This window comes from Pelodiscus sinensis, chromosome 2 (genome assembly GCF_049634645.1).
Source record: "Pelodiscus sinensis isolate JC-2024 chromosome 2, ASM4963464v1, whole genome shotgun sequence".
Lineage (NCBI taxonomy): Eukaryota > Metazoa > Chordata > Testudines > Trionychidae > Pelodiscus > Pelodiscus sinensis.
The window spans coordinates 182,534,279-182,559,795 of record NC_134712.1 but is presented as its reverse complement, the minus strand read 5'-3'; the positions used below and the strand labels follow the sequence as shown (position 1 = coordinate 182,559,795).

Below are 25,517 nucleotides of genomic sequence, written 5' to 3'. Positions count from 1 at the left end.
TCAAAAGCAAGTGCTGAAACCATTTCAGCTTAGTAGGCCTTGTAAACGGTAGCTCTGGTGGGTCATAGTAACTGCTCAAACACTTGGCTTAAACACATAGTAACTGCTCAAACCCCTGAAAAGGTGTTTTACTAGTGCCTGGAAAGAAAATGCAGGTTAAAAATACTCTAGGATACAGTAGCTTAAATACTTACAGGTCAAAGTGATCAACAGCAATTTTTCTATGAGCTCGTGAGGAAGTTTTTTCAGGCCTAATTCCTGGAGTGCCCTCTCCCTGTCCAGGATTTGTTCAAAGCAAATAGGAGCTTTGGGGTTTCCAGACCAGAATCACTTAGGCCAGGTCTACTAGACCTGGAAAGTCAGCTTAAAGTATGCAACTCCAGCTTTGTAGCATACTTTAAGCTGAGCTGGGCGGTGTCCACATAGCAGGAGGTCGACGGGAGCAAATGCTCTGGTTGGCTTCCCTTACTCTTCATGACTGTGAGGAGTACAGGGCGCCACCTGGAGCTGCCTTCAGCATTCAATTTATGGATCTATACTAGATACACTAAATTGAACAGCAGAACATTGATTTCCAGCATGGTGAGTGAAGACATGCCTTTAGTGGGTTAGATTGCGATCCTTCATCCCTGGCATCCTGTCAGATCTCTGCTTCCCCCCATAAGTCTCACACCAACCTTCTTCTGTGTGCATGTCTGACAGACATACACTAATTTCCCTGGCTTCTGCTGCAACTGCTCTGTATGCAGTTTCCTCCAATGCATCTCTCTTCCCTGCAGCTTCTGGACAACCAAGCTGCTGCTGCTTCCCAAAAGTGCTTAGTCACTTCCTTGTTCCATGTCTTTGTGGAGTTTCTCCCCTCTGCCAGGCCAGGAGGAAGATATGTGCATTGAAGAAAAAATATGTGCATAGGTAGGAATCATAGGGTACGTCTAGACTACATGCCTCTGTCGCCAGAGGCATGTAGATTAGGCTACCCGACAGAGTAAAATGAAGCGGCGATTTAAATAATCGCCGCTTCATTTAAATTTACATGGCTGCCGCTTTGAGCCGACAAACAGCTGATCAGCTGTTTGTCGGCTCAGCGCGATAGTCTGGACGCTCCCCTGCCGACATCAAAGGGAGCTGTCGACAACCCAGGTATGCCTCCTGGGATGAGGCATACCTGGGTTGTCGACAGCTCCCTTTGATGTCGGCAGGGGAGCGTCCAGACTATCGCGCTGAGCCGACAAACAGCTGATCAGCTGTTTGTCGGCTCAAAGCGGCAGCCATGTAAATTTAAATGAAGCGGCGATTATTTAAATCGCCGCTTCATTTTACTCTGTCGGGTAGCCTAATCTACATGCCTCTGGCGACAGAGGCATGTAGTCTAGACGTACCCTATATAATGTCCTGCTTAGCACAGCAATAACAATACTTTTCACACCACCAAATTTGACCCTTCCCTACTGCTGCAAGTGGATGCAGATCAGAGCAGTAACAAGGAATAAGGAAGTGCATGCAACTAAAAGGGCAAGGAATCAATCAGGAAATGAACTGTGGAAGGAATCAGGAAAGAGCAGAAGAGGAAGTAAAGAAAATTTAAAAAGACAAGATAGAGATGGGGGAAAGAGAGAATATAAAAAAGAGAAAGAATGGGAGAAAGAGGAAAAGGAGAGGAAAAGTTAAAAAGACAGCAAAAAAAACCCAACCCCCCCTCACCCTATTGTTTGAGAAACATGGTGATCCTTGGGTGTCTAGATAAGTGGTGGGCAACCTGCAGTCCAAGGGTCCAATTGGGGTTCTATGTGCGGCCCATGAGACATTTTCTTTACGGTTGCCCATGCACAGAATTGCCAGATTCTCCTGATTTTCATCAACATCGTTTTTTTTCCTATCAGTGTTACAAAAGTGACACACATTTAAAGCAAGAGCAAATTAAGTGAGGTGTGTGCTGATTGCTTACAATATTGTGAGAACCATGCACTCCTCCTGCATCCAATTGAAGTGCTGCTACAGTTTAATTGGTGGCCCTCACACATTCTAGGTACAGGCTGTCCCTAGGTTATGTACAAGATAGGGATTGTAGGTTTGTTCTTAAGTCGAATTTGTATGTAAGTCGGAACTGGTACATATTGTCGGGGAAACTCTAGCCAAACATTTCTCCAGAGCTCAGTTTTATTCTCCCACACCTCACTTCCCTCAGTCCTTTATTCTCAAGCTGAGGTGTCTGCTGAGAAAAGCCGCTCCATGTCTCCCTGGTCTGCTGGGGGAGGGGAGCGCTAGCTTCGCGTCTCCCTGGTCTGCTGGGGGGAAGCAGCTAGTGCGGGGTTGCCTCACCCCGTTTGTAAGTAGGGATCCGATGTAAGTTGGATCCATGTAACCCAGGGACTGCCTGTATATAAGTCCAATTAGCAAAACTGTCCTATCCCAAGAGATCATCTTAGTTACAACAATCTTGCATGCCACTGAGATAAGGGAGGGCTACTCATGAGGCCCACTCACTCACCTAGATTGCCCCTCACTGGTGTAGATGGATAGAGGTGAGTGAACGGTATGCATTGGGACTGGCGGCCTAGACAGGGTTATTTAAAAAGGAAAGTATTAATTATGGTATCTTTGCATGCATACAAGTATTGCTGTAATATATGTTCAATTATTATAATTTTAATAATTGATCATTTAAAGCAGTGGGGGAGGGGGAAAGCTAAGCCCGAGGGGCCTGACGTAGTCCCTGTCTTGCCTGCATCTGGCCCCCAGGGCTCAGGGCTCCTTCCTCCCCCCAGCATTGGGGAGCTGGCGCTGGCACTCCAGTCCTCACTGTCCCCCACTGACTGACTTTTCTTGTGGTCAGCAGCCCCCCAAAAAGGCTCCCCACCACTGATTTAAAATAATAAATGGTTAAATGTTACTGAAATTAAATACTCCTCTTTTAAATGCTGTACTTATTAACATTTTCATATGATAGTGATAGAGTTTAGTCTAAATTTCATGTCCTACTGTATGTAAGAAAGGTGGGAAGACCTGATATAGTGGATGTGGCTATGAAATTCTGAAGTAATGGATTTGTTGAGTGATGGATGCAGGAAGAAAAACTTTAAAAGAAAAAAGAAAAGTAGAGTTTAAAAGAGTACTACAGGTTGGATCTGCCTGGTCCGGCCCCTCCACTGCCAGCCTGGCCAGATATCCCCAGACTGGGACTCCCCAGAAGCTGCTGCCCATGCGCTAGGGCTCTTTCGTCCAGCAACATCCATGATCCTATTGGACCACAGATGTTGCCAAATCAGAGAGCCCTGGATCTGAGAGGTTGAACCTGTACTTATTTTCCAACCCAGCCCTTTATCTAGATAGAACCTGTTCTCTTTCTGTGAGGTATTCATTGTTTTTTTTTTAAAAAATCACTATTTTTAAAATCACTAAAGCCAACCTCAAAATTTGGAATAAAGTATACACACCAGCATTTCATATAAGTTTCCATAAAAGATGTTACTTTCTATTGCATGTCTTAAATATTCAGCCTAGGGCTACCAGCTTTCTAATCGTGCAAAAATGAACCATTGTCCCACTCCTGCCCCTACTTACTCCATCCCCCACTCCTTCCATTCCTTGGTCTCTGACACTCTCACTCCCTTTCCTGCAGGATATTGGGGGGTGAGGGCTCTGGCTGGGGCCAAAATAAGAGGGATTTGGAGTGGGGGGGTGGGAGGGGCACCAGGCTGGGGTTAAGGTGCTTGGCATATGGGAAGGGGGTTGGGTTAGAGTGCAAGAGAGTGTTTAGGGTGCAGGAAGAGGTTCTGACCTGGGCAGGAGAGTAAGAGACCTACATAGTAAGAGACCTAAAAAAGAGTCACCATGGCTTAACAACCATGTAAAAGAAGCAGTGAGAGATAAAAAGGCATATTTTAAGAAGTGGAAGTCCAATCCTAGTGTGGTAAATAGAAAGGAACATAAACACTGCCAAATTAAGTGTAATAATGTGGTAAGAAAAGCCAAAAAAGATTTTGAGGAACAGCTAGCCCAAAACTCAAAAAGTAATAGCAAAATGTATTTTAAGTACATTAGAAGCAGGAAGCCTGCTAAAAAACCAGTGGGGCCCCTGGACGATCGAAATACAAAAGGAGCAATCAAGGACGATAAAGCCATTGTGCAGAGACTAAATGATTTCTTTGCTTCAGTCTTCACGGCTGAGGATGTTAGGGATATTCCCAAACCTGCACCGTCGTTTGTGGGTGATGAATCTGAGGAACTGTCCCGGATTGAAGTGTCATTAGAGGAGGTTTTGGAACAAATTGAAAAACTTAATAGTAACAAATCACCGGAATCATATAGCATTCACCCAAGGGTTCTGAAAGAACTCAAATGGGAAATTGCAGAACTATTAACTGTGGTTTGTAACCTATCCTTTAAATCAGCTTCTGTACCCAAGGACTGGAAGACAGCTAACATAACGCCAATATTTTAAAAGGGCTCTAGAGGCAACCCTGGCAATTACAGACCAGTAAGTCTAACGTCAGTACCTGGCAAATTAGTTGAAACGATAGTAAAGAATAAAATTGTCAGATATGTAGAAGAACATAATTTGTTGGGCAAAAGTCAGCATGGTTTCCCTAAAGGGAAATCATGTCTTACTAATTTATTAGAGTTCTTTGAAGGGGTTAACAAACATGTGGACAAGGGGGATCCAGTAGATATAGTATACTTAGATTTCCAGAAAGCCTTTGACAAGGTTCCTCACCAAAGGCTCTTGTGTAAATTAGGTTGTCATGAGATAAGAGGGAAGATCCTTTCCTGGATTGAGAACTGGTTAAAAGACAGGAAACAAAGGGTAGGAGTAAATGGTAAATTTTCAGAATGGAGAGGTATAACTAGTGGTGTTCCCCAAGGGTCAGTCCTAGGACCAGCCCTATTCAACTTATTCATAAACGGTCTAGAGAAAGGGGTAAGCAGTGAGGTGGCAAAGTTTGTGGACGGTACTAAACTATTCAAGATAGTCAAGACCAAAGTAGACTGTGAAGAACTTCAAAAAGATCTCACCAAACTGGTTGATTGGGCAACAAAATGGCAAATGAAATTTAATGTGGATAAGTGTAAAGTAATGCACGTTGGAAAAAATAACCCCAACTATACATACAATATGATGGGAGCTAATTAGCTAGAACTAATCAGGAAAGAGATCTTGGAGTTATCATGGATAGTTCTCTGAAAACGTTCACACAGTGTGCAGTGGCAGTCAAAAAAGCAAATAGGATGCTAGGAATGATTAAAAAAGGGATAGAAAATAAGACAAAGAATATCTTACTGCCCCTATATAAAACTATAGTACGCCCACATATTGAATACTGCATACAGATGTTGTCTCCTCACCTCAAAAAAGATATTTTGGCATTAAAAATGTTCAGAAAAGAGCAAATAAAATGATTAAGGGTTTGGAATGGGTCCCATATGAGGAGAGGCTAAAGAGACTTGGACTTTTCAGTTTACAAAAGAGGAGACTGAGGGGTGGTATCATAGAGGTATGTAAAATCATGAGTGGTATGGAGAGGGTAAATAAAGAAAAGTTATGTACTTGTTCCCATAATATAAGAACTAGAGGACACCAAATGAAATTAATGGGTAGCAGGTTTAAAACTAATAAAATAAAGTTCTTCACACAGCACACAGTCAACCTGTGGAACTTCTTGCCAGAGGAGGCTGTGAAGGCTAGGACTATAACAGAGTTTAAAAATGAGAGAGATAAATTCATGGAGGTTAGGTCCATAAAAGGGTGTTAGCCAGGGGGTAAGGAATGTTGCCCCTGGCCTCTGTTTGTCAGAGGCTGGAGAAGGATGGCAGGAGACAAATTGCTTGATCATTGTCTTCTGTCCACCCCTTCTGGGGCACCTGGCACTGGCCACTGTCGGCAGATAGGATACTGGGCTAAATAGACCTTTGGTCTGACCTAGTATGGCCGTTCTGATGTTCTTATGTTAGTGGATATGGGATATAGACTCTGGGAGTTAGGATGCAGGAAGGGGTTCCAACCTGTGGTAGGCATTTGGAATGTGGAAGCAGGATTGGGGTATGGGCTCCGACCAGGCAGCACTTCCCTCAGGCAGCTCCCAAAAGTGACCAGCATGTCCGCCTCCTAGGCACAGAGACAGCCAGGTGATGCTGCAGACTGCTGTTCCTGGCCAATGGAAGATGTGGAACTGGAATAGAGGGGCGACCCCACGCCTAGGAGCTAGCCACTTCTGGGAGCCACAACCAAGTGAGGACAAGCAGGGAGCCTATCTTAGCCCCTTTGCAGCAGTGACCAGACTTTTAGTGATCCAGTATGCAGTGCTGACCAGAGGCTCCAAGGTCCTTTTTCAACCAGGCATGCCAATCAAAAACCAGTCGCCTGGCAACCTTAGTTCAGCTTGTTCTTCATGTTACACAGTTACTTAAAATGCAAAACCATTCAACATGGGTCAGTAGCTGTTAAAAATCTTTAACTATAACACCAGGGGCTATGGAATAATTTGTGCGATGGGGTGCGGAGAGGCATTGAACCACACTGTAAATCCTGTACAGAATGTCACTATAATGCTGTCTTCCCTAGAACATAATTACACAAGATGCTAAAACTTTGCAGAATAGCTACTAATGCTGAAGAGAGAGAGAGCCTGAAACTTCTGTGTAAGGGGCTATAGTGGCAATGCATAAATAGCACTGAAAGAGGCACATAAAGTAAAAATATTTGAATTTGTACAATATTTGTATTTGGGGCATTCTTTTACTGCTGTCTGTTTTATTCAAGTAACTAACAAACGTACTTTATAGTTCTAGAAAGATTCAGGCAGATAGGAGCTTTACAAATATAAACAAAATACTAAATCCTTTCACTTGCATAGCTTCCAAACAAAAGAAGCAAGCAGCCTGTTGCAAGGGAGGTTTCCCTCTCACCATTTTATTGGAAACCATGCACAAAATGTTTTGTCCTAACATAACCTTTTAAGCAATTAGGGTGAAATTCTGATGGATTTTGCCATTGACTTTAATGGGACCAAGATTTCATCCTTAGACTGGTAATTTTGTATTGTGTTTAAAATTACAGGCTATTTCTTTCAGAAATATTTATTACACTATATTTTAGAACCACATTAGCATCCATAATTTTCACCATTTAAAAGTTTTAAACTAATAAGTTTACATATCAAGTATAAGAGGGGTAGTAGCCATGTTAGTCTGGACCTGTAAAAGCGACAAGGAGTCCTATAGCACCTTATAGGCTAACAGATGTATTGGAGCATAAATCTGCTACCTTAAATCTGCTATTTAAAGGTAGCCACCCTGCAGCAAAAAAAAAGTTCAGGACCAGACTTCAGAAAGAAACTGCTGAGCTGCAGTTCATCTGCAAATTTGACACCATCAGCTCAGGATTAAACAAAGACTGTGAATGGCTAGCCAATTACAAAAGCAGTTTCTCCTCTCTTGGTATTCACACCTCCAGATCAGCTGCTAGAAGTGGCCCTCATCCTCCCTGACTGAATTTACTTCGTTATCTCTAGCCTGATTCTTGCCTGCTTATTTATACCTGCCTCTGGAAATTTCCACTACATGCATCTGATGAAGTGGGTCTTTGCCCACGAAAGCTTATGCTCCAATTTCATGTGCTTTTTAGTCGATATGCTGTATGCCTCTCAGAATAACATTAATATTGGATTGTATGTTTTAAATGAAAAGGGGAAGTTTGGTAACCCACAGATATGTCCCTTGTGTATATGCAGACCACATCATAAAGTTACCACAGCCAATTTGAATAAACTCACAGTATCTCATTAGGATTGAATACCTCAGCATTTAGTTGAGCGAGACTAAATGACCTCTTATCTATGAGGGAATAGTCTTTCCAAATTGAGGATTAGAGTTTTCTTGGCAGGATGGACATGTACTTTGTCGAAAGTACCCTGGATGAATGAAGGAATAGTGCTTGTTGCACTGTTGTTGATTTGTAAACAGTTGCAGCCATGCCCTGACTGCATTTTATAAATGTTAAGATAAACTTCAGAAAATTTCCAAAAAATCTAACTACTAGAAATTGTCAAAGTTTTTCTGATCAAGAGCTATAATGTTGTCAAATATTTCCCAGAGGATATTGTCCCCTTGTAGGCAAATAAAAATAGACTTCAGAAAGTCCTAGAAATTATACTTTGGGGAAAATACAGTATGGGAACAAGCTTGCACAGGGAAGGAGAATGGACTGAATGATGTGACACAAATCTTTTCCACTGCTAATTTATTATTCCTTGCCTATTGTAACTTTGATAGTATATTTCTTTTTCATCAAATAATTTAAAACAAATAAAGTAAATTTCTTTTACTCTATTATGATAAAGCTTTATCTACTATATATTTGAAAGAGTTTGTCTGTCCGTATGTCTGTCCATCCGTCGATATGTGTGTCCAAGAACTCCTCCTAAACGGTAACAACTAGGACATGTAAATTTGGTATGCAGCTTCTTCTTATAATAATTTAAAGCAAATTAAGGGTTTGGTTGTGCCAGGACAATGGGATATGCCTGGAATGTTGTTATTCTTCATAAAATGGAAAGGGAGGGCTTTGCTAACAGGGAGAATTATACTCTAATTCCTCAATGGGGCAGCCAGGGGCCAGAGATGGGGACTGGTACAGCTATAACCCCATTGTGGCAGCAGGGGGCAGCTGTGGAGAAAGAGACAACTATCTACTATATATTTAAGAGTGTTTGTGTGTCTGTCTGTGCCAGGAATGGGTTTGCTTCTCATAAAACTATACAGAAGAGAGACAGAATCACCAGGCAGGTAAAAGAGGTTGGCTGGGTGCATTCTTCTCCATCCAGGACTGTCCGAGCCTCCCACCCTCGAGCACCCTTTAGGGAAGCTGAGGGGAGGAACTTGAAGCCCCCTCCCTCCCCCCCCAAAAAAATGTATGGGAACTCATAAAAAGATATAGAAACACATTCATATGGGGATGCATAAAACCATACAGAAAAGAGACAGAATCACTAGGAAGGTGGAAGAGGCTGGCTGGGCATCCCCCTCATGTCTGGGACTACCCTCACCATGAGCCTCCTACCCTCCAGGTGCTCATTAGGGAGGAGAGGACTGAAGCTCTTCTCCCTCCCCCAATTCATATATGGACATGACTTTTTTCCCCCCCTTCATCAGGGTATGAAGGGAAAATGCACAGTTTGCTGCATTCATCAATCTGACTGGGGAATGCAGGGTCAGATGACATGGACCCTTCCCTCAGCTGTGTCTGCTGGAGCTGCAGTGGCCGTGGAGAGGTGCTTCTCACTTAGCCCTAAGCTGTTGTGGTCAGAAAGGGCTGAGTTAGTCCTCTCTCCCTGGGTCTGCCCTCATCCCCAGCCCCACCTCAGGGAAATGATTAACATGAAGCAAGTACATTTTCATTTTATTTTCCAAAAAACAAAAACTAATTGTTACCACATAACATTAGGTAATCCTCTAGTATTATAAATACTATGATATCAATTTTAAATTAAAACTACTTTTAATAGTAATGTGGTTTTTTAAAATGACATGCTGTCAAAAGTAAAAGGAGAGTGTTAGGGTGTTATTTTTGTTATATATTTGCTTAGTACGGACAATATTAAATAATACTTTAAAAAATGCGCTCACCTATCTGAATGTCTCCAGATAATTTGAATATTTTAAAACTTAATTTTACTTTTTTCTATTTATACTAGTTAATGTTTTCATTTTTCTAAAGATACTCTCTGACAAGGTTCTCATTTTTGAGTCTGCTCCCTAGGGCAAGACAGGTGAAAATCCCTGAGATCTTGACATTTTTTTGGCCTCTCTATGCACTAGTGGCAGGATGGAGCACTTACCAGTTTAGGCTGGGCCCAGCCTCTGAGCTTACACGATTATTGCATCATTTATTTTCAGGGCCTAAATTTTTAAAAAACAGGAGCCTGTAATTAGGCTCTTAATTCCATATGAAAATCCTGGATAGATATTCTGATTTTCAAAAGTGCTAAATGCCCAGTAACTTCCTATTAACTCCAGTAGAGCAAGAAGACTTCTCTGATGTCATGTATGTTTCCACTGTAGAGAAGCATGATGATAGTGACTCCAATATATCACATTTTCCCTGATTTTTTTTTTTTTTAAGTTAGCTAAGACACTGGGTTCTGACTTGGTTTATTGATCTAGGAATTTACAAATGTCACCTTTGACTTTATATTGCCCCAGAGCTCCTGTCTGGTACCATTTCATAAATTTTTAAGGCCAGAAACAGAACAGTATATCATCTTATATCCTGTTATATCACATTTCATAACTTTTAACCCAGTTACAACTGAGTCCAATTACATGTGTTTGACTGAAGCATAACATCCGGATAGGGAAAGCATAACATCCCCTCTTTGTATATCCAGGGATCACATTAGCCCTTTTTGCTGCACCATTGCTCTAGAAATGCATGTTGAATTGCTTATCCACTGCACATAATTTTCAGAGTCACTTCTTTCCATGATACAATCTCCCATTTTGTAGATATGGTCTGCATTCCTTGTTCCTAGATGCATAACTTTGTACTGTATTTGGCTGTAATAAAATGCCATTTGTTAGAATGGACCCAGTTTACCAAGTGATCCAGGTTACACTGTATGATTGCCTTGTCTTCATCATTATTTACCCTTCCACCATTCTCTGTAAAATTGATTATTCCCCACAGATGACTACTATTTGAGATGTATCATCCAGTTCTTAATGCATTTAACATAAGCCTTATTGATATTGTGGACTGTTGATTTCTTCAATCAAAAGGTGAGGTAGTACTAAATCAAATACCTTACTGAAGTCTTAAGTGTGACATCTGTGCCGTTACCTTTATCTGCCAAATCTGTAGTTTCATTGTAGTACAGATTGAACTTCTCTAAACTGGGACTCTCTGGTCCAGCAACATCCATGGTCCAAAGAGCCCCAGTGGCCAGGAATCTGGTAGCAGGAGGGCTGGTGACTGGGAGCCTGCCAGGCCAACTGGACTGGTGGCAGGGGTCTGGCAATGACCTCCACAGTCCAGCAAACTCTCTACTTCGGGTCTGGTCAGGTCCTGATGGGGCTGGACTAGGGAGGGCAGGTCCAACCTGCAGGAGGCAGCTCTCTCCCTTCAGCTTCCTCTCGAGTCCCCTTCTGGTTTTGCTCCTCCTTGGAGCTTTTTTTACTATCACTCTCAGGTGGTATCTGATTAAGTTTCTGCAGTAGCCAAACTTCTTCCATGTAGCTGCTCCTCTCACAAGTCCCAGTTCCATACAGCTCCTGTTTACAGAGCTTCCTCAGTTCCTGTTCTCTCAACCATACACACCCTCTGCATCTTTCTACTTCCTTTTATTATATTGGAATCACCTGAACCCTTACAAATGAGGCTTATCTTGTAATCAGGTCTGGCTGAGCCCTAGGCTCTCCAGTTCACAGGCAAATCAGCCTGTTGTTCTCATAAAGGATTGGAATTAGGTTTGTTTGATAAATCTGTTTTCTGCAAATAGCTTTATTTATATTTTGGTCCTTTAATTCTTTATTAATTGAATCCTATATCAGCTTTTCCCATTATTTTGTCTGGGATTGATGTCAAGTTAACTGGCTTAGAGTAACCTGAATCATCCTTCTTTCCCTTTCTGAATATTGGTATTACATGTGCACTCCTCTAGTCTGGAATTTCCCTTTATTTATATATATAGAAACTTTTCTGTGAGATAACAGTGTGATATCATGCGTCACTCTGCGTCCTGCAGTCCCTCCCTCTGCCCTCAGTAGTGTGGCCTTCTGCCTCCCCCATGCTCGGGGAGCCGCAAGCCATGCAGCCTCCTCCCTGCCCCGTGCTCAGGGAGTAGGGGGGTGGAAGCTGTGTGGCCCCCAGCCGGGCCTGCTGCACTCCGCAGCTTCATCCCGGCCCAGCCCAACCCTCCAGCAGCTGGAGGAGAAAGCAGCAGCTGCTCAGGCTGGGCGGGGCGGGCGCCTGGTGTGTCTTCGGCCCTGCCTGGCAGCCAGGAGAAAGAGCTAGGGCTGGCATGGCCTCAGCCCTGCCCAGTGGATGGGGACAAGAGCTGGGGCTGGTGCAACTTCGGCCCTGTCCAGGGTGCACAGAGGGAGAGCCAGGGCTGGCTAGGTCTGCCATGCCTCGGCCTGGACTTACGCGACAGCCAGGGGCAGACCCAGGGCTGCCTACCCCCAGAGAGAGGGAGGTTGGCAGATGTACAGAACAGGGGGTACAGCCCATTAGAGAGAGAGAGAGAGGGTGTGTGTGTGTGTGTGATATATATGGCCTTCCACATGTGCTGGTTACTGTGGAGCCATCTCACACCCCCTTGCTGCCTAGGGTTGCCGGGTGTCCAGTTTTGAACCGGACAGTCCAGTATTTGAGCTTTCGGTTCAGGAAAAAAATTGAGAAAATATAAATGTCCAGTATTTTCTAAATAAGATGTAATGTAGATTGTGATGTAGTATCAAGTGCGTCCAGTATTTTTGTTGAAACCATCTGGCAACCCTATTGCTGCCTCCCATGGCAAGGCAGCAGCGTGGGGGGGCAGGTGGGAGCCAGTTCTGCGGGGAACTGGCTTAAATGCTGTCTCCCCACAAGCATTAGCTCCCACAGAGACAGTGTGGGGGGCAGGTGGGAAACGTACATGCTGTAGCTTCAGGAATAACACATCACCACTGTCCTCTTTCCAGATTTTATTTTTACCAGGGAGTAAATTCACCTATTTTAGCTGCATGTTGCCTGGCAAAGAAAAGGAACTGAATAAACTGATGTTTTACTCTCTCTTCCAACAAACTTTGGAAGCCCCCAGTGATATTGATGCACTGAGCTTCATAAAAGCCTGACACTAGAAGTGAATTTTTTAAAAAAGAATTATCTTCAATGTTAGTTTACGGACAAATTTCATTCACATTTTTTTAAATGGAGCATGTAGTGAAAAAAGAATGTGAATATGTTCTAGTAATTTCCTTTTCCATCCTATCTACTTCATTACAAATCATATTCATGGTCATCATTTTAAATATGTGAAAACACGGCCCAGGAAGAAGTATCACATAACTAGCAAAACAAAAGAAAAAAATTTTTTTTGACTCTGATATGCCAAGTCTGCATATTTGGGTTCCTGAATGTGAGAGATTTCTTCATGAATTAGCATAGTAGCCAGAGGGTAGCTCTGGACCAACATGACATTGGCATGCTCACTGGCCTCTGCTTATAGGATATGATGACTACATAAACAAACAATAGGATCATCAGCCATAATGCATGCAGGCAGTAGCAGAGGTAAAACTCAGGGGGTTCCAACAACAGTGATTGGAATGCTAGGTTACATTGTGTGCTCATTTAGATTGCATTTGGTCATGCCATTAAAATCTCTCTATATATAAATAATTTTTTCCTGTATAACGACAGCATGATGTCATCACTTAATAGCATCCACAGGCTGGGGAGTAGGCTTGGGTGGGTAAAACCCAGCACCGCCCCTTCATCCCTGGAGCTAAGCCCCACCCACTGCTAGCCCAGCCCTCTCCAGTAGCTGCCGGGGTAGAGCCGGGCCTGGTGTGTCACGGCCCGGCTCTAGTTACTAGTTACTTCAGGGAGGGAGGTTCCATGTAGGAGAAAGAAGAAAGGCATTTGTGAGGGAAATAGGCTATCAAAGTCAGCATGGAGTCATGATGCAAGGGGCAGGCTTGTTCATGGAAAGGGTAGAACTAGGAGCACAGCGAGGTCTTGTTTGTTGCAGCACTGCTGGCAGCTTAGCATGAATCTTACCAAGGTTCTGAACTACCAGTAGGCAGAGATGCTAGCCTGGCACTTCCAAGAAAATAGTAACTTTAACAAATTAAACTGACAAGCTTTCAAGCAACACAACCTCTTTACTAGACTATGGAAAACAGAACACTGACAAGAAAGCAACAAATCTTGAAAAGTATGGTACACTTGCTGTGCCTAGTTACTGTGTTATTCATCATTTTAACAGTAGAGAATGCCAGAAATACTATGGGTGAAGTAAATATTATGCTGTGGTACATAACAAGGTTGTAATTGTATTTATTATAGAGTTGTGAGCAGGCTGAAATCTTGTGAAGACTAGGACTTTAACAGGGTTCAAAAAAGAGCTAGACAGATTCATGGAGGTTAGGTCCATCAATGACTATTAGCCAGGATGGGTAGGAATCCTTTTAAAAAAAGAGAGAATTGAGAGAGAGATTATTTTCTTTTAATTAATTAGCTTGATTGGCAAGAGGTTCTATTAGACTGGGGGTCAGCAAAATACAGTCCATGTGCTACCTCTGGCCCACCAGGCAACTCGATCTGGACTGCCACCCTCCCAAAGCCTAGCTCAAAGCAGCCAGCTGTGGAAGACGTGCTCTCTGTGTGCTACACACCTAGGGAGAGCCTTTCTGCGTGCTGTCTGTGCCCTCAGCACCATCTTATACCTCTCACTGGCCAGAAACAGGCCAATGGAAGCTCCCTGGCCATGTTTGCTGCGGAAGCAGCACACAGAGGGCTCTCCACCTTCCAAAGGGCGCACTACACTACATGCAGAGTACCTGGCCTCCACAGCTGTCTGCTTTGAGCAGCATGAGAAGGTGCAGCAGGCAGGGAGCCTACCTTAGGGTCCTTCTGGGCTGCTGGCTGGGAACTACCTGTAGTAAGCACCTCCCGGTCAGAGCCTACACCTGGCTCTCCACCCCATCCTTCCATCCAACTCCCTCCCCCAAATCATAAACCAAATCTGCATCTCCACTCCTGCATCTATACCCTCTCCTAGACCTGCACTCCCTCCCACACCTTAATCTCCTGCCCCAGGTCCTAGCCCACACTCCAGAATCCTGCATCCTCTCCTCCACTACCTTCTCCCAGCCCCTGCACCCTCTCCTACACGCCTCTTCCAGATCAGAATCCTCTCCTGCACCCATACCCCTTCCCAGACTCTGCACCCTAATTACTACCCCAAGCTCCCTTTTATCCCCAACCTTCATCCCAGATCCTGTACCTCCTCTATTAATATGACGGAAGATTGGCCCTTGGCCACTTACCAAAATGTGATGTGTCCCCAATCAGAAATTATTGCCCACCCCCTGATTAGACAGTTTCATTTCCCATTTTAATTTTTCAAAGAAAGGCCATAAAATAACACCCTAAAAGGATAATGCATTCTCCAAGAATAAAAACCTCTAAAGTTAAATTATATCTATTTTAATAGATCTGTGACTTAGCAATACATCCATGAAATACATTTTCTAGCAAAGAGAAGTTAATCTATCTGCAATGCTTGTTCAATACATTAGCGAAATTATAAATGACAGTTACATATTAGAATTGTATTTAATTCCTCACACAGTTCTTTTGAATACATGGCCAGTTATTAAAAGAACTGATTTAATTTGATACTCTTTTTCAGTGCTGCAGCTAGGATGTTAATGGTGAACTGGTTAACCAGTAGAGGCTTGAATAGCCTCCTGCTGGGACCTGCTGTGAGTGGCGAGTGCTCTCCCTCCTCCGTTTAATCCGTCAACGTGTTAAACTTAATGTTTAACTGGTTAACCAATTAAAAAGGATTTTACATCCCTACTTGTAACTTGCAGCCTTACTAATCTCCATGTGGTGCCTCTAGAGCTCAGTAACTCCATTTGAAAGAGTTTGCTTATGTTCATTAGCTGTACAATAAGTGTTATTCTCCATCCAAGCATTTAACATACAAACTGAGCTATCAGTCTGTAAGGGCTTGTCTTCACTACTGGAATAATCTGACCTAAGTTACGCTACTCCAGCTATGTGAGGAATGTTGCTGAAGTTGAAATAGCTTAAGTTGACTTACCACAGTGTCTTCATGGTGCTGCATCTCCCTTGCTCTTCTCAGAAGGGTGGAATATCACTGCAGCATCAATCCACTGTCTAATGTAGACAAGCCCCCAGAGTCTATTGGCAAGTGATCTGCCATCAATTTGAGGTCTTCACTAGATTCACTACATTGAAACCTGCTGCATCAGTTGCAGCAATATTGATCTCTGATCTCCCTGGTAGTGAAGATCAGCCCTAACACTTTTGGTGAGAAAGACAGATGGATGAGGTAATATCTTTTCTTGGGTCAACTTCTCTTAGTGAGAGAAAACACAATTTTAGCCTTATAGGGCACTTCTTCAGATCTGATGAGACCTGTCTTTTGCTGGTAAAATTCTTGAATGGTGTAAGTTCAGCATGTTTTCTTTTTATTACAAAGGAATGTTTGATTTAATTTTAAAGTATTTCTTATTCTATACATTATTTAATTAGATTCAAAGTGATACTTTTATCAGTTCTACCTTCAGATTCTGTAGTTTTGCTTCATTTAAACTATGCTGCAACAAGTGTCTTACGCCTTTTTTTCCCCCTTTCACAGCAAATGAAACTTGCAGCCGAGTCGTTGAAGGAGGAAACACACAGAGAAAAGAAGATTAATTGAGCGTTAACATGCATACATTATTTTAAAGTATTTAAAATCTTATGTGTTTGCACTCTACAGTGGATTACTCAATAGGGAGTATCTATTATCTGTACTTGGTCATCAGCACTGATTGCTTGAAAAATTGTTTTCCTGTTCCTTTTCTTCTTCATTTCATATCTAATATGCAACAGTTGTCCAGTGTAACAGAATACAGTCTCACTCCAGTTTATGCTAGCTCTGGTTGAAATATGTCATCACCAATTGTACATTATATCAAAATTATATGAAACAGATCTTTGAGAATATGTATCCTGATGCTAAATATAGTCTTGATCTGCAGATTTTCAAGAGAGGTATGTCTGGTATATTAGTACTTACTTCTTAGTATACCGTTTCTTATGCTTGTTAACCATTTTTGTCCTTGTAGTAGAAAAGTTAATCATTTCAAAGACCACTTATTATACACTGTTCATAGCATTTACTAGGAAATTAATCTAACTAATGTTTATTATATAGCATGATGTCTGAATTTTTCTATAGGACCAATCAGAAAGCTTGTTATTTGGAAATATATGCTATAAAATGAGATTGTACATTATAATATGTTAATTTTATAAAGAATCCCAATTAGATTATTTTCAAAAGATGCTAAGAAAGCATATTTGGCATGAAACAGGAATTGCTAATTAGTAGTTTATGAAGATGAATGGTGGTTGTGTATTCTTTTCATTCAGCATTAACTCTGATTACTGTTTGGTGGTTCTGCAGAACAATAGTACTGTATTAATGCATCTTTTTGTTAACTGAAATGAATTAACAGTGCTATTAAAATAGACACTCCATAGCTGTGTCTGATACTTTCACACATGTACTGACATATCTGACTGTTTCTTACATATCATGAAAATGTAATTCTCCTAATTTTAAATTGTTTTTGATGGCATTAAGGTCAAAATCTATACTTCTTGATCATGTGGCCTTCATTCAATTTGTTTTCTACTGCTATACGTCTTTCATCTCTGTGAGAGCCAACTTTTCCCTGGATGTGAAATACTTTTAAGTCAGCTATGCAATCCTATTTGGATAGATCTGTGGTTACATGATGAAGATAACTGCACTGACTTAGATGTCTTTCAAAATTGTACCACAAGGGAACCTGTCACCTGGATACTTCATTACACAACAAACTTTAATATTTGTAAATAATAGATACTTATGACAAAGGTCACTCTTCCCAGAGTAATACAATGAAGTCAACGTATTACGTTTTGGGTATAGATTAAAGTTTTGATTTTTCGATCTGTAAAGCCATAAATGACATGAGACCATCCTGCCTGAGAGAACTCTTCTCTCTGTGTGTTTTATTGCCACAACTGTGATCAATGGAAACTGTGGCTCCCTTAGTATATAAGAGAGGGAGCTGCTGGCAGGGTGTTCTCCCTGAAGACCCTTCAGCTTTGGAATTCATCCCCCACTTTGGTAAAAAAATAAGCCAAATCTAAGGTTTTTGGTTTTTGCAAAGTCAAGTTCTTCGAATAGACATTTGTAGGAGACTTGAAGATCTAAGGGATAGATCTCTTTTGTGAAAGCTGCTAATGCATAATTTTGTTTTGAAATATGTTCCTGTGAGTGGTGGTTTATTGGTGAGTTGTTGTTTATATAAAGAGGGCATGAGGGAGGTCTATAAAATCATGAGTGATGTGGAAAAGTGAAAAACCTCTTCACATTATACCTGAGGTCCCCTGTGAAATTAATAGCAGGTTTAAAAACAACAAAAGGAAACACAACTTATTGCCAGGGGATGTTGTGAAAGCCAAAAGTACAATTGGATTCACAATTGGAGGATAGATCTATCACTACTTTTCAAGGTGGTCGGGGGGAATAATATTTTCTGCCAGATTTTGGAACTGGATAATGGGATGGATGACTTGATAATTCCCCTGTTCTGTTCATATTCCACTTAGGTTTGTGCATGCCCAGTGTGCTGGAGCTTAAGACTTTTGCCTAGCTTTATCCATGGAGAGGTGGCACTCATGCTTCATGGCTGTGGCCACTACCCTGACTCCCCCTTAGTCCTGTTTCACCACTGATGGCTGGAGTCAGAGATCTGTGTAGTTGTAGTCTCAGAACCTCATATTTAATCTCAGCCTAGTTTATTGTGCATATAATTAGTTAGTGTGTATTTGCAGTTAGTGTTCCTGAGTGATGTCCTTGCCAGGGTTCAAATGTCCTTCGAATGAAGGAGTAATATCAAGAGTGATCCCCTTATACTGTGGTTGGTCTGTCTTGGTGAGGCCCATTGTAGAGCATTGTAGATCAAGGAGCATTGTAGATCATTCAAGAGGTGGATTCAGGTGACATGGGACTTTCAGCTCAAGCCACACCTGTGTCTAGTACTGAGGTACTTGTTCCAGGACAGGCATCTCTGAGGAGGCAGAAGAACTGTGTTGACATACCACACTGTTGCAGACTTACTCTGTGTTTCCTTTCCATCCTTGCTGTTGGCCCAGAACTTCCTGAGGCCTGTGCCTTTGGCAGTCCCTCAAATGGAGGGTGCCCCTCAGCACTGCACCCAGATGTTCCTCTCCATGTGGTGGGGCTGAAGCTGGTATCAGAATCAGTATGGGATATCTTGGTACCAGGATCCTCTTGGTCCTGCCGTATTCAAGACTGAAGTTGCTCCAATAGTGGCTTTCACCACTCTCAGTGTTGATGCACTTGGGTGCTCCAGTACCACTGTTTGAAGCAAAAGTGACTTTGCCTGCAGCACCGACATGCTTAATACTAATGCTACCACTTTAATCGTGGCAGTGGATGAATTGGGCCACCTATTGGCTCCCTGGGGCATTGCTCCATCCATGTCGCTAAGGTCCTGGGGCTTTTCTGAGTCAATGTTGTCATTTTCCCACTCCATATCATCTGATGAGTTCCAAGGGCTGCCAATGGACCAGTCTGGCTCCCAGGGTTGGCATGCACCCCATGGTTGGGACAGACGTTTGTGCCTTGGCCCCTACTAACCACCAGTGCCCAACAAATATCTGTGGCCTCCTTGGACTCAATAAGATGCTCCTTGCTTGAGGAGATTCCACTCCTTAACCCCTTCAGAGCTGGAATTGCTCACCAGTTTGACTGTGATGAATGTAAATCAGCCGCAAGCCTAGGCATAAGAGGTCTTCCCTGCAGAGCTGTCAGAGTTTTTCTTTCCAGGTTCATCTTCCCGAGAACAACTTGTGACTCTTCTGTGAGCCTCATCCTCATCACAGAACAATGCAGTGCTGCCTGGTTTGTCCTCCATATCTATCCTAGAGGACTATAAAGCATAACAGGATCTTTTACACCATTACCACATTTCTCTGAGTCTAGGAGAACAACTATAAACGGGTAGACATTTTACAGGCTGCCCTCCCTGGGAGAGTGGCCCCTCCAATTAATTGTGTCCCTGTTGAGTACACTGACCTAAGTACCACTGGTGGCTAAGCACATATCTCTGCATCTGAATGAAGACCACCCTTGAGTTTAGTAACTTGGAAATGTTGTCAGCAATTGATCCTCCCATAGCAGTGGAATGCTAGTTCTGGTGCCATCAGACAAGCACAGACTGGTGGTTCCGCATAGTGCTGCAAGTATGAGATGATCAGCGATGGCTGCAAAACTTCCGGATGTGCAAGGCCACTTTCATGGAACTTTTCAAATGGCTTTCCCTTGCTCTGAAGCTCAGGGACACCCAAATGAGACATGCTCTGACAGTGGAGAACCGTGTGACAATTGCCCTGTGGAAGCTTGCAACACCAGAGAGCTACCTGTCAGCTGGGAATCATTTCAGAGTGGGAAAATATACAGTGGGGGCTGCTGTGATACAAGTAGCCAAAGCAATCAATGCCATTCTGCTACAAAGGGTAGTGACTCTGGGAAACGTGTATGCCATAGTGGATGGCTTTGCCACGATGGGGTTCCCTAACTGCAGTGGGGCAATAGACAGAATGCACATCCTCATCTTGGCACCTGGCCACCTTGCCAAGGAGTACATAAACCACAAGGGGTACTTCTCGACTGCTGCAGACACAACAGAGTTCTCAAGGGATCATCTGGACTGATGCAGTTTGGAGGCAGGTATGGGTAAAGGGCCTGCCAGGGCACAATCCTCTGGGTCGGGGGAGGTGGGATGGGGTCCAGTCATACCAATGAGGCAGAGTGGTGGGTCACATGGCTTTCCTCCTCTGGGTCCACCACACCCTGCTTCTCAGGAGAGTGCTACTTTCCCATCCCACAGGTGTCTGTGGATGGGAGGGAAGACGGGATTTGGTCATAACAGTGGGTCATGTGGTTTCCCTCCTCTGTGTCCACAACAGCCCACTTCCCGGGAGAGTGCTACTTTCCCATCCTGCATGAGTCTGTGGGCAGGAAGGAGGATGCCAGAGGCTGACGCCATGATAGCAGCAGAGGCAGGAGCTAATAGCTCTCCTCCCCTCCATCCCAATCTAGGTTGCTATGCAAGGTATCAGTCTTCTCCAAATCACACAGTGACAGGGAGCTGATGCTGACTAAATGTGGCAAGAAACGTGGGCCTTATGCTGAAACGACACCAGACCACTTACTGGTGGCTTGGTGTGGGAAGGTGTCCTGCAGTGGGGGGTGGAATAAGGCTGGCCTCCCCAGAAACCTTGTGAGAAGGATGAAAGAGTTCCTATCTGAGAGCCTCATGGAGATGTGCAGGGAGGAGTCTTCCTCCATCTCCAGACATGTTAACAAACTGGTCCAGACCCCTGACCCTGTGTTGGCACAGATCAATTGCCTTAACCCTCTTGTAGCAAGAAAAAAAATGGTGAACTCATCAGAAGTGCCCTCCCTGGTGTCAGTGCCCAACTATGAGATATTCTGGGAGGAGGGGATTGTCTCCAAGACTAAAAAGTTCTTAGCTCTTACCACCCACCTTTCTTGTCGTCCTCCATGCTGCTGCCCTGAGTGTCTTGGGAGGATTCCACAGTCTGGCTTAGGAAGTCGGTAGTGTCCCCCGCTAGGGTCACATGCAGCTGCTCATAGAAGTGACATGTTTGCGGCGATGCACCAGACCACCCATTTGCCTCCTTTGTCTTGTGGTAGGACTGCCTCTGCTCTTTTATTTTAACACAACATGACAGACATTCCTGACATATCCTTTCTCCACTATGCACTTTGCCATCTTTGCATAGGTATCTGCATTTCTTTTCCTGGTTTGGCGCTCTAATACATTGGATTCCTCTTCCCATGTCTCGGTGAAGTCCAAGATCATCTTCACACTCTATGCTGGTGTTCTTCTGTGCCCCTGAGAAATGGAGCTCGTGGAGCCTGTGGAACTGAAATGCATGGAATTTATGGCAATGTGTTCTGCTGAGGTATGTTGCCTGTGCTGAGGTGTGCTCACAATACTGACCAAATGGAAAATGAAATTCAAACTTTCCTGGGGCTTTTCTTCTTCATCTGGAAAGCAGAAGACGTGCAAGTTCTGGCCAGGGCGGTCACAGTGGGGCACTGTGGGATGCCTCTTAGAGGCCAAGAATGTCGACTTTTGCAACACTGGGCCTACACTACTGTAAATTCGAGCATGCAAGATTGAATTTTGCATTATTCCATGTAAAAGCAGGAGTACTGAATCGACTTCAGCAGCCCTTAAATTCAACAGAATGGGCTTGGTAGTGTGGACTCGTTTAGAAAATCAACCTTCTGTGCAAAATTCAACCTAAACTCCTAGTGTAGACCGGGCCTCAGAAAACTGTTGCTGATAACCATCACACCTGCTAGAAGGATTTGTGGTGTTCAGGCCCTACAGGCTGAGTCACCTTACACCCAATTTGTCAAGGACAGGGTAATACTGAATCCATGCAAGTTTTTATCCAAGTTGGTCTGTTTCATCTGAATCAGGCAGTATATTTACCTGTAGTTTTTGGAGGGTTTTTCTAAACCACTCTCTTCCTCAAAGGAACAGTGTCTACATATAGACAGGACTAAACCATTTTGTGCTTCACTTCACCTGTTCATGTTATATGTGGACTGTATGAAGGGCAAGTGATCTCTGCACAGACCACCTCTAGATGGATACCATCCTGAATAAAGCCTGAAGATAAGAAAGCTTTGGCTACACCTTCTCAGCAGATACAGGCTCACTCCACAAGGGTGCAAGCAACATCAGTGGTGTGCCTCAGTGACATTTCCATAATGGATGTTTGCAGGGCAACCATATGTGCATATGCTTACAGAGCCTTAGGATACTACTGCATCTAGCAAAGCAGATGCAAGTCTTAGAAGGGAGTCCTGTGACCCTTGTTTCATTAGAATTCAAGACCTGCCTCTGGATTGGGGTACTACTTGTGAGTCGCCTAAGTAGAATACACATGTTCATCTATATGAAGAAGAAACAGTTACTTAATGTGATGGGGCGGCACCACTCCTCACTCAAGCCCAAGGAGTCCACCTGGCCCAGGTGGCTGAGGGGGCCCCACCCCCGCAGCCCTGTGACGCATGTTCAGTCTGGGGATATATACCCAGACAAGCAGGCAGACAGGGAGGGGTGTGGCCGAAGAGGCAGGGGCTCAGAGAGGAGCTCCGAAACAACCCAAACCACCGCCTGAACCCAGTCCGCTATTGCTGCAGCCGTAGGAGTCCAACCAGCCCCCACAGGAGCATCGCTCACCGTCCAAGCCGCTGCAGGAGCAGCCGAGGGGTAACCTGCAGAGGGCCCGACCCCACAAGGGGAGAGGTCGGCATTCCCATCGACCAGGCCGTGAAAATCTTCACTGCCATCAGGCCCCTGGGCTGGGACCCAGTGGAGTGGGAGGGCCCAGGTCCCCCTACCTCCCGCACCTTCCCGCACACCACCTGCAGAGACTGCAGGGGCACTGTACTTTGGGACTGGGCCCGAGGGCCGTATTTCCCCTACGCCAAGTTCATTGTACTTTGGGGGGACTGGGCCAGGGAGGGCTGAAGTTTACCCCAAGCGTGGGCGGCACACCCTGACGCAGGGCCTGCCTCTCGACACTTATCCTAGCCGGTTCTTCAAAATATTATGCAGACATGAATTCCACAGCCATCCACCATCCCCTCTACATTGTAATCTCCCCTTATGGGCTTTTGATGCAGAGGAAGTGGGAGTGGAGGGTCAGGGCAGCACTGCCTCACATAATTAAGGGAGGGACCACAGCCATGGGATAGGAGCACTGCCCCTCTATGGCAGACTACTTTATCCTTTTCGGGAGTCTGATTTGTCTTGTGTACCCAAGTTTCACCTCGCTTAAAATGATTTGCTTACAAAATCAGACAAAAATACAACAGTGTCACTGTCCACTATTATTGAAAAAGTGCTGACTTTTTCCATTATATAATTATAAAATAAATGGATCGGACTATAAATATTGTACTTCCATTTCTTTTGTGATACTTGAACCTGTTTTTCACTTAGCCTTGTTTGAAGCCCAAGCCCTACTGCTGGGCACTGAAGAATGTAACTTAGCTTCATTGGGGCTCCAATGGTGTTGGGCTTTAGGCAGTTGTCCCTAATGCCAGCCCTGCACTTGCAGATACCCTGGGTATAGCAACCCTCAGGTTGAGAAACATTGATCTAGATGAGTTGAGTACCCCCTGGAACACCTTTGCATAGCCCCTGGAGTATGTAAACCCCTGGTCAAGAGCCACTGCTCTGCAAGTATTACTAGGCAAAAAGTCTCTGGCTCCAGCACCCAGGGCACCCGCTCCTTAAGTGGAATACACATCTGCATCACATCTCAAAGAGCCACACTCAAGACTTGTTTCTCATTTTGTTGCCAAGAAGTACTCTCCATTCCCAGCCTTTACACTTTCACATGAGCACAAGCCTATTTCCACTGGTTTTAAGTAGTGTAAACTATTTAAGGAATGGGAGAAAAACCAGAACTCTGGCTGAATGAGCTGGACTTCCTGAAAAACACTGGCTTAGATGAGGAGCCACTGAAGCTGGCTACAGGCTTCTGGATTTTCTAATATACATGGGTGGGAAGGAAGTTCTGGGCCTGGCCACCTGGACAACATAACAAAAGTACGCATTGGTGAACTTTTGACTGTTACCCACCTGTCCTTCTGTTCCTTAAAATCCTCCTGCTTATTCTAGCCCATCAGGGGAAGGTGTAGTCTGGAGTTTAAATACATGTTAGGAATAAATCCTAAGGTTCTAATGGATTCTCCCTCTATCTTTGGACAAATCCCTTCACTTCTGCCTCTGTTTCCTCATCTATACCTGGCTCTTGTTTTCTCAACCTGGGAGTCATGAGTCGGTGTCAAGTGGTTGTGTGTGCAGCCAATAAAAACCTGAAGAAGAGCTGTGTGTAACACAAAAGCTTGTCTCTTTCACGAACAGACATTGATACAATAAAATATATTCATGCATTTTCCATATGATATAGTTATTTTTACCTTCCTCTGAAAAAAAATGAGCAAGAATAATCTTTTCCCACGGTAAAAGATTGATTTTAATCTGTCACATAACATAAGTGATATAGAATAGAAATACCAGTGAGAGAAAACTACTTTACAAAAAAGGTAGCTTGAGCTTGACACCATGAAACACCTCAAAATGGTGTTTGAAATTCCAGAGCTTTTAGAAGGAGAAATTTAGCAATAGCTACATGGCCAGATGCTAAATGATATAAGGGACAATGGTCTCTATACAGAGAATAGGCACTGGTACACTTCTTACAGATGGAACACCTAATGAAACAGTTTATTATAGAAGTGCTGATGTCATGGATTCTTTTGCTTTTTAACATCAAAAATAGTAACAGTTTGGGCTCCAAGACAGAGGGAGACCAAGATATCCAAAACCAAAAAAGATGTGCCACTGGACAGCCAAATAGGCTGTGTCTACACTGGCCACTTATTCCGGAAAATCAGCCGCTTTTCCGGAATAACTTGCCAGCTATCTACACGGGCCCCTTGAATTTCCGGAGAGGCACTGACGATCTAATGTAAAATCATCAGTGCTTTTCCGGAAAAACTATGCTGCTCCCGTTCGGGCAAAAGTCCTTTTCCAGAAAACTGTTCCGGAAAAGGGCCAGTGTAGACAGCACAGATTTCTTTTCCGCAAAAAAGCCCCGATCG

General features: G+C 43.7%; 1 protein-coding gene across 2 annotated transcripts in view; it reads left to right on the top strand.

Moving 5' to 3' along the window:
- The window catches only part of ANO10 (anoctamin 10), a 199,433-nt gene extending 182,150 nt beyond the window's left edge, over window positions 1-17,283 (top strand). For both annotated transcript variants that reach the window (XM_075921961.1, XM_006125564.4), the window contains one exon: window positions 16,371-17,283. In XM_075921961.1, coding sequence (XP_075778076.1) covers window positions 16,371-16,433 — 63 coding nt within the window. In that variant the 3' untranslated portion in view covers window positions 16,434-17,283. The remainder of the gene's footprint in view (window positions 1-16,370) is intronic.
- The last annotated feature ends 8,234 nt before the right edge of the window (window positions 17,284-25,517 follow it).